General features: G+C 68.2%; 1 protein-coding gene across 5 annotated transcripts; it reads left to right on the plus strand.

The window, feature by feature from the left end:
* Window positions 1-7,070, plus strand: PLD4 (phospholipase D family member 4). Of its 5 annotated transcripts, none has more exons than XM_003128759.7 (11): window positions 1-102; window positions 1,818-1,907; window positions 2,205-2,404; window positions 2,932-3,115; window positions 3,279-3,399; window positions 3,874-4,001; window positions 4,749-4,949; window positions 5,569-5,708; window positions 5,829-5,994; window positions 6,064-6,160; window positions 6,611-7,070. In XM_003128759.7, exons 1-11 carry the CDS (start codon window positions 76-78, stop codon window positions 6,811-6,813), a joined length of 1,557 nt encoding a protein of 518 aa, XP_003128807.3. In that variant the 5' UTR covers window positions 1-75; the 3' UTR covers window positions 6,814-7,070. The 5 variants fall into 5 exon arrangements, with proteins under 5 accessions (XP_003128807.3, XP_013844725.2, XP_084823219.1 ...); XM_013989271.3 differs by having other exon boundaries at window positions 4,911-4,949; XM_084967093.1 differs by having other exon boundaries at window positions 2,211-2,404.
* Window positions 7,071-9,475: the final 2,405 nt, after the last annotated feature.

A 9,475-nucleotide genomic window follows, 5' to 3' on the forward strand; every position in this document is an offset into this window, starting at 1 on the left:
GAAGGGGAAGCGGCTGCAGAGAGAAGGCAGGTGCACAGCCCAGAGGCAGCCTCTGAGCCTGCCGGCAAAGCCAAGATGAATGCCAAGGCAGGACCCCCAGAGGTAAGTGCGGGGGGCCTGATGGGAGGGCCAGGCCAGGGGCCCACTGTCCTGCGGCCTCGTACTGCCAGCAGCCCTAAGCAGAGGGTCACAAAGCCTCCAGCTGGGCCGGCAGACCACCTGTTCCTCTACCAGCTGGGCAACCTGGACCCCCAGAGCCTCAGGGTCTCCCAGCAGGTTGACCACAGGCCCACCGCAGCACCCTGCCCCAGCCCTGGGGGCAGCCGTGCCCCACACCCGGTCGAACAGACAGTCCCGCCCTTCCAGCCTTGACCTCCCACGGCTGCAGGGCCCACGGCTGCCACGCGGGGCTGGGGGACTATGGTCTCCCAGCCCCTCCCAGCCCTGAGATGCCAGCTCTAGTGGGTGGTCCCCTCCTGCAGCTGGCCCCACCCCTGGACACGAAGAGTCCCCAGGGCTGGAGCTGCCTAAGCCCCCCCACCCCAGGTGGCACCCTCCCCAGGCCCATGTGGCTCCCAACAGCTCTGAGGAGGAGGAGACGCTCTGGGGATGGGTGGCCTGACAGGGGCCTCGGACTGGCCCTGAGTCCAGGCGGGGGTTGCGGGGGCAGGGTTGCTGGGCTCCGGCCTTGCTGGCTGCCTGGGGCCCCGAGGGTGCACGGCGGGGAGCCCTATCCAAGGCTGGCCCTGGGCTCCCACCCAGGCCTGCACACCCACGGCCCCTCCTGAGACTCAGTGAGAGGTCCCGGCTGCCGGTTCACTACGGAGGCTTGAGGGGGTGCCCTGGGGTGAAGAGGCCCAGGGGTCCCCTCTGCGGATGGGGGTGGGGAGGCACCCTGACTCCCATCTGGGGGGCTCCCCAGCATGGGGGCACTGGGCCTCAGGGGCTCTGGTTTCCTGTCCCCCCCACCAACGGCTCTGGCTCAGGACAGACACAGCCCCCATACCCTGCGGCCGCGCCTTCCCCACACTGAGGCCGGCCCACGTGTCCTGCAGGAGGACAGCCCTACAGAGCCTACGGGGCCCATGCTGACGGCCTGGCTCTCCAGGCCCCAGTGTGCCCCGCCGCACTGCACCCCTAGGCCCAGGGGCCACTTCCCCACCAAGGCCAGGAGGGAAGCTGCACCCGCCCCCATGGCCTCTCAGAGGCTGGCTGGCCGGGCCAGGCGGGGGGAGCAGGCTGGGCTGAGCCGGGTGCTTTGGGGAGGGGGCCAGCTCGCGTGGGAGGGGCTGCTTTGCGGGACAAGAGGAGTCCTCAGTCCTCCGCTGGCTGCAGAGGGAGGGCCCTGAAAGGGCACCAGGGTCCGGACTCGGCCCCAGCCCCCCAGCAGCAACGCGCTCTGTGCCAGGTCTGCCTGGCTCCCAGGACAGGGGCCCAGCCTGGGCAGGGAAGCAGCTCTTTACAGCCCAGTGTCGAGAGGGCCAAGCCCAAAAGCAGAAATAGCAGCAGACACGTTGAGGTTGTGGCTGAAACGAGGAACTGAGATTCAGACGCCCGCACGCCCACTGAGAGGGAGTCCGAGAGGGAAAACAGTGCTCACATGTGCCCCAGGCACAGATGGGCACACGCGCGCGCACACACACACACACACACACACTACAGACAGGCCAGGGACTTGCCAGCTGTAGGCCGGGTCAGGGGGGGATGCAGCACAGGGTGTTTGGGTCCTCACGGGGTGGCATCCCCAGAGGGCAGCTGCCCAGGCCCTGTGCCAGCCGGGACTGGAGCTGTGGGTGATGCCAGGTCGCCCCGTGCAGGTGCTGAGGCCTCTGCAGAGAACATCGGCAGCCCCTGCGTGGCCCTGTTCCGTGCGGCTCCGAAGCACAGGGGACCAGGGGGCCGGCACGGTAGGACTGGGGGCCGGAGGGAGGGTGCCCGGCAGACCCGTAGGACCTGTGGCCGAACCAGGCACAGGAGACGGGGGCCCCCTGCTCAGTCTCAGAGGGAGCCAGCCAGTTACCACATGGCCTTAGGGTGGGCCCCAGGCCCCCCGATGCCATCCTTGCCCGTGCCAGCCCCACCCTGCCACAGGCCTGGCCCTCCCTGGCATGGGGATAGTCCGTCTTGACACTGGGGTCCAACAGGCCCACCAGGCAGGGCACAGCCATGTTATCTGGGGAGCCCGTGGTGACGTCTTTCTCCAGTTGCAGGTGCTGGGGTGGCTGGCCGGGCTGTGGCTGGGCGCCGTGACTCTCGCCTGCCTCCTGTGGCTGGTGCTCTCTCCTCCCACCCAGGGCCAAGTGCACCCTGACGAAGGGCCCCCCGAGACTTGGGGCCTTGGCTCCAGCCTGGCCTGGGAGGCCCTGGGAGGGGAGGCCCGGCAGCTGCAGAATGACTCCTGCCGGTGAGTGGCTTCTGGGCTCTGCGGGGTGGGGTCTCTGGCCGCTGCCTCTCTTTCCGCTGGCTCTCCCCAGTAGGGTGCACTGCCCTCCGCCACCCCCTCTTGGAAGAGGAGGGGGGTGGGCGGAGGCTGGGGCGGGGAGGATGACCAGGGGTGCTCTTGGCAGCAAACGCAGGCTGCCCCCCACGGACCTGGCGAGGTGGTGAGCCCAGGTCCTGCCAAGCTGAGGTGGCAGCAGGGGGCCCGCCATGGGTTCCTGGAATCCCAGCACCTCCCCAGGAAGGAACCCACTGTGCGCACGCACCTTGAAGGAGAGAGTGCTCAGCTCCCCAGCCAGCCCTTCCCTCTGAAGCAACTCCAGGCCCCCACACCTCCGGCCCTGGCCCGGGCCGCTCTTCGCGGCACCTCCCTGCACCCTGCCCTGCCCTGCCCTGTGTGGCCCCTCCTGCACCCTTGGCCTGGGCTCGGCCGATGGCGACGCGAGGCAGGCTGGTGGCCCCCGCACGCATGCTCGGCCCCTTCCTCTGCAGGCTTGTCCTCGTGGAGAGCATCCCTCAGGACCTGCCGTCTGTGGTGGGCAGTCCGTCCGCCCAGCCCCTGGCCCAGGCCTGGCTGCAGCTGCTGGACGCCGCCCAGGAGAGCATCCACGTGGCCTCCTTCTACTGGTCTCTCACGGGGCCTGACATTGGGGTCAACGACTCGTCCTCACGGCTGGTACGCCTGGCCCCTCCCCTGCTTGGAGGCTGCAGGCCGTCAGGGTGCCGTCTGGCGGGCGGCATGTCTGATGGAGCTGTGGGCAGTCGGGGTGGCCTCCTGGGAGAGGTCTGGGTCCTCCAGGGGGGAGGGGTGGCCCCTCACAGCTGGCCTGCTCTCCCAGGGAGAGGCCCTTCTGCAGAAGCTGCAGGAGCTGCTGGATAGGAACGTCTCCCTGGTGGTGGCCACCAGCGCCCCGACACTGGCCAGGAAGTCCACCGACCTGCAGGTCCTGGCGGCCCGAGGTAGGTGCCTGCGCCATGGGCCCCTGGCCCCCGGGGCGGGGCAGGGGCTGACCTGCCACTGCCCTGGCACAGGGAGAGAGCAGTGGCGCTGCTTGGGGGAGGCCAGGGGCCCAGGGCTGCGAGCACCTTCCAGTGGGCTTCCCCCGGGGCCGGTTCCAAGGAGCCTGACGCGTCCTTTCCCATGGGCAGAGCACAGGGTGGGGTCTCCGGGCCCTGCTGAGCCCAGCTGCTTGGACCTGTGGGCGGAGGCTCAGCCAGGAGCAAGAGGCAGCAGGCACAATCCTCATGGAGCCAGGCTGCCTGGAGGGACCCGGGCAGGTCGATGCCTCAGTTTTCCCACCTGTAAAATGGGGGTGCTGATAACATCCACTGAGAGGGGCTGCTGGGAGGAGATAGGAATGGACCTGACCGCAAAGGGCTGCGAATTGGCTCAGCGCGAGGCTAGCTGACCCGCTGTCCTGCATGCTCGGCCAGGAGCCCAGGTGCGACAGGTGCCCATGGGGAAGTTCACCGGCGGCGTCTTGCACTCCAAATTCTGGGTCGTGGATGGGCGGCACGTCTACGTGGGCAGCGCCAACATGGACTGGCGGTCCCTGACACAGGTGAGTCCCAGACCTGCCTGGAGGGCGCCCTCCCCAAGCCCCCAGGGCTGCACGATGCTGACCGCTTGGACTCAGGCAGAACGTCACGGAAGCACACGGAAGATGCTGGGGCCACCTTATCCAGGGAGCCGCACGGGGCACAAGCCCTTTCAGGAAAAGCGAGGCTTTAAACACATGTGGTCCCCAGTGGTATCAGCGATTGTCACTTGGCAGTGAAGAATGAGTCTTTCTTTCTCCTTTGTGCGTTTATGCGTGGTCCATCCTTTCTGGTACTGTTTTGAATGCTGGAATACAATGTTCAAGAAAAGCAGGGGCCAGAGTTCCCACTGTGGCTGGGCAGGTTAAGAACCTGACATCATAGTGCTGGAGAAGATGCGGGTTTGATCCCTGGCCTTGCTCAGTGGGTTAAGGATCCAGGGTTGCCCCAAACCGCAACATAGGCCAGAGATGTGGCTCAGATCCAGTGTCGCCGTGGCTGCAGCTCAGATTTGTCCCCGAGTTCAGGAACTCCCATAAGCTGCAGGTGCAGCCGAAAAAAGAAAAAGAAAAACAGACCCCACTGGGCACCCCACGGGAAGGCTCCCCCAGCCCAGTACAGGTGCCGTTTACACCGTGGTAAAGAGCACGGATGGGTGAGGCTGCGATGGACCAGCCATCTGGGGGCTGCACCTGCCAGCACCCCTAGCCCCTGGGGCCACACGGCCCCTCCGAGGGGCGCCTCCCACAGCCCCTGCCCGGGTCCCCCAGGTGAAGGAGCTCGGCGCCATCATCTACAACTGCAGCCGCCTGGCCCGGGACCTGGAGAAGACCTTCCAGACCTACTGGGTGTTGGGGGCGCCGAAGGCTGTCCTCCCCAAACCCTGGCCCCGGAACTTCTCCACCCACTTCAACCGCTTCCACCCCTTCCAGGACCACTTTGACGGGGTGCCCACCGCTGCCTACTTCTCGGTAAGACCTGTGGGTGCCCACTGGGAACCCCACCCCACCCTGGGCCCGCCCTGCAGACACCACGGCACCGGCTAGGTCCTCAGGGCAATGACCTGCAGCCAGTGGCGTGGGCCGGGCTGGGGTCGCGGCGTGCGGGGCTGTGCCAGGAGGCAGGCCGAGCGCCAGGAGAGGACGCGTTCATCGGCCTCCACAGGAGACGGGCGGCGGGGGTGGGGACAGGCCCTGGGGGTCTCCAGGCTCACTGTGGGTGGTCAAAGGGCTCTGACGCGGGACCAGAGCGGGTGGGAAGGGGGGCAGTCGGTCAAGCGATTCCGTGACTCTGCGCGGGCCGGGAAGGGAGATGAGGGGCACGCGGTCATGCCCACCAGCTGGTGCCCCCGTGCTGGTCTAAGTGGGGACGCAGGGCTGCCTCCCTGAGTGGGAGCCCAGCTACACAGGCACAGCAGCGGCCCCGAGGCCCTGAGCAGACCCTCCTCCCCCGCCACCTCTCCAGGCAGCCGCTCTGGCTTCCTCCTGGTTCCCAGCGCTGGGGGGTGGGGGCCCTGAGGGGCCCCAGTCCAGGAACAGGTGGCTCAGGGTGGGCCCCGCAGTGCCCTCAGGGACCGCTCTGCCCGCACAGGCTTCGCCGCCCGCACTCTGCCCGGCTGGCCGCACCCGGGACCTGGATGCGCTGCTGGCGGTGATGGGGGGTGCCCGGGAGTTCATCTACGCCTCGGTGATGGAGTATTTCCCCACCTCCCGCTTCCGCCACCCCCCCAGGTGGGTCGGGCGGGAGCCGGACGGGCCTGGAGGGTGGAGGCCCCTCCTGCTGCGGGCAGCGCCTGGCCCGTCTCCTCTCCCGCCAGGACCCCTGAGCACCCCCTCCCCACCCCTCCCCAGATACTGGCCGGCGCTGGACACGGCGCTGCGGGTGGCGGCCGTCGGCAGGGGCGTGCGGGTGCGCCTGCTGGTCAGCTGCTGGCTCAACACGGACCCCAGCATGTTCCCCTACCTGCGCTCCCTGCAGGCCCTCAGCAACCCCGCCGCCAACGTCTCCGTGGACGTGGTGAGGCCCCGCTCCCTGCTGGGTGGGGAAGCAGCCTCGCCCGCCCCGACTCACCCTCTCTGTCCCCAGAAAGTCTTCATCGTGCCAGTGGGGAACCACTCCAACATCCCATTCAGCAGAGTGAACCACAGCAAGTTCATGGTCACGGAGAAGGCGGCCTACATAGGTGAGCAGGGCCAGGGCCCCCGAGCCCTTAGAGGCACCCAGGGAGTGACGGCACACGCAGGCCACACAAGCCTACGGAAGGGGCGGCGTCGGCGGGCCGTGGCTGGGGTGCTGGAGGGGGCTCTGCTCTTCTGTCCAGCCTGGTCCCCTCGGGACCACGCGGAGGGGGACTGTTCAAGGGTCAGGGTCTCCCCAGCAGGCAGCAGCCCCGCTGTCACCGGGCCCACAGGGGAGTCCCCAGATCCCAGGTCCCGGGCACCCAGCTCCCAGGGTGATGTGGGAGTCGTCTCCGTGGAAAGAGCTGGCTGCCCCCCACCACGGAGAGGGGCCACGTGGCCGGGATTGGATGACGGCAGAGTGGCCCATGGGCCCACCTGTCCCCCAAGCTGCGTCTGGGGCCACAGGACTGGGCCGGGTCACCCAGCGTCGCCTTCCGCCCACCTGCCCGCAGGCACGTCCAACTGGTCGGAAGACTACTTCACCAGCACCTCGGGGGTGGGCCTGGTGGTCAGCCAGCGGGCCCCCCACACCCAGCCGGGGGTGGCCACCATGCAGGAGCAGCTGCGGCAACTGTTTGAGCGAGACTGGAGCTCCCGCTATGCTGTAGGCCTAGACGGGCAGGCCCAGGGCCAGGACTGTGTTTGGCAGGGCTGAGGTCCAGCCCTTCTCGGCTGTGGGGCCCCACTGCTCCCGTCAGGCCTCGCTGCCGGGTCCCCAGTCTGCACGCCAAGCAGCTCCATCTGCCAAGCGCTGGTCAGGGGCAGCACTGCCCTGAGCAGGGCAGGTGCAAACTTTGCTCTCCAAATCTAGCCCCTTAAACCCCACCTCCTCCAGGGAGCCCTCCAGGATGCCCCTCCCCGACTCCCAGAGAACCACAACTCCTGCCTTTAGAATACGTGTGTGCCTCCCCATCTTGGTGTGAGTCTGTGTGGGGCTGTGCCCGCCCTCTCAGCGCCCGTCTGGAGATCAGCCGTTACCCACCCGCGAGGGGTCTGTGTCCGCGTGGGGCTGGGCGTTTGCCACGGGAGCCTCTGACTCTCCCCAGCGCCCAGTCCTGGGCCCACAGGAACCCGGGGACAGAGCAGACGGCTGGTGCAGCAAGAGGAGGGGGACCCAGGCCTCGGGGGGGGGGAGGGGCTGGTGCCTCGTGGGTGGATCAAGGCCTATGAGGGTGGGGCTTATGCCCGAGGTGGGGGGGGGTACCCAGGCCTGTGGGGGAGGGGCTGGTTCTTAAGGGGAGGGGCCCAGGCCTGCGGAGCCCAATGCCCCTGCACCCAGCCCTGGTGTGGAAGGGGGCCAGAGCCCAGAGGACCTGGGTCTGAGCTGGGGGAGCGACAGCAGCTGGTGTGGGGACGGCACGCATCCCCGGCCCTCACCCCTCCTGGGCACGGCCTGGCGGAGGCAGGACTTCAGTCCTGGTCAGAGGACTTGAATCCTGCTCCTCTGGCAGGAGCGCTGGGCCTCCAGTCAGGTGTTTCTGACCTCGGCTTCCGAGCCCAGCGCCCTGGCTGAGGCGCCCAAGGCCACCTTAGGCTAGAGCTGGGTGCTGGCTCAGTGTGAGGAGACCCTGGCCGCAGAGGGAGCGGCCCAAGTGGGCGCCAGGTCCATCCTGGGCCAGTTTCCTGCCCCCACGTCCTCTGGGCCCCTGGGCTGGGCTGGTGCAGGACCCCTTCTACGCAGCGCCCTGGGAGGGTGGTCCCCAGAGCCAGCTGGCTCCCTGCCCAGACCTGTCCCCAAACCCAGCCTGGCTCCCTGCCCAAAACTGCGAGGCCCTGGAGAGGCTGCCATCGGTCCACGCGGGCCTGTGTGGCGTCCAGGGCCTCTGGGACTGGTCTGTGAACTGCCCTCGGCGCTCCCTCCCCCAGGTCCCACCCCCTGACCATGCTGCGGGGCAACGCCCCAGGAGCGGCAGGGCCCCAGGCCGGTCAGCCGCGGTGGGAGGGCTCCACGTGCCGGGCCAGGCTGGGATGACAGGCGGAGAGCCCGCAGCCAGCTCAAGGCCATTTCACACACCTTGGGTCTGGCGGCCACACCTCAGTGGGAAAGCAGACACCCTCACAGGAGACCCAGCCTGATGAGGTTGAGAGCCCTGGTGGCCCCTTCTGGAGTGTGGGCGCCGACCCTGCCTCCTGGAACCCACACCTTGTGTGACCCCTCCCCGGAGGGTGGGCGGCACCTGCCTGGCTTGGAAGAGGTAGGAGGCACAGAGGTGGGGTTGTCCCCGGCTGGTTCGATGAAAGAAGCCCCTAGCTGTCCCGGGGAGAGGCCCCTGCCGCAGGGCCCTGGGAGTGGCCTCCAGCCTCCAGCAAGCGAGAAACAGAGCCTCAGCACCCACCATGTGAGCGGTCAAGGCTGCCAGCAGCCCTGTGGGTTTTAGAAGGGGCTTATTCCCCAGTGAGCCCGGAGATGAGACCACAGCCCCCCGCCCCCCATGCTTTGACCTCAGCCTCGGGGGCCCAGCGGACCTCTGCTTGGACTCCTGACTCACAGAAACCGGGAGCTCATGAATGTGTGTTGATTTAAGCCACTAATCTATGGCGATCTTGTCACACAGCCTAGGTGGCTTACACACAGAGGCCACACGGAAGGCCAGGGGGGCCTGTGCTCTCAGGGGCTCCCCAGGGACTTCCAGCTGCCTGTCTGGCCTCCAGCAGCCGGGCCCCCGTATGTCAGGCCCTGACTCCAGGTGCAGAAGGGACGGAAGCCCGCAGAGCCAGGCAGGCCGCCCTCGCCGGGCTGTCGGGTGCACAGGGCCAGGCAGGGGCCTTGGGCTGTGGGGGGGGTGTGTGTGCAATGCCTCCCTGTCTGAGGGACCAAGTCCCTCTGAGCCTTCCCGCCCCCCTCGCCCTCACGGCCCCCCAGGGGCCTTGTGTCAGCTCACTTTCCAGAGGCTTCCTCATCCCTCACTGGGGGGACCTGCCCAGCCGGCTACAGAGATGAGGCCCGCCCACGGCGGGCAGGGAGCCCCGGCTGCTCCTCCCAGCCTCCCAGGCCCTGTGAGGGCAGCTCCACCATGGGGGCCTCGGGAGCGCCTGGCTGCCCCCTGGGCCCATCTCCGGGGCTCACAGCCCGCTCTCCCAGCAGGACAGAGGTGGGCGGGCAGCTGGGAGGAGATCAGACCCTGGAAAGTCGTGGGAACCTCCTCAACCTCGCCTTGGACCTGCCTCCTGGAGGGAGGCTGCTGTGGTGAAGGAAGCTTCCTGCAGGCCCAGGACCCTCTGCTGTGCCGGCTCTGCTCAGCGCTCGTCCCCGCGCTGCCCTCCTGCGGGGGGCGTAGTGTGACCTCAGGGCGAGCCTTCTTTGGGGGGCCTCTCGC

Source organism: Sus scrofa, chromosome 7, assembly GCF_054392235.1.
Source record: "Sus scrofa isolate SSC_HxYL_T2T_F1_AM1 chromosome 7, Sscrofa_HxYL_maternal_Yorkshire_Landrace_v2.0, whole genome shotgun sequence".
Classification (NCBI taxonomy): Eukaryota; Metazoa; Chordata; class Mammalia; order Artiodactyla; family Suidae; genus Sus; species Sus scrofa.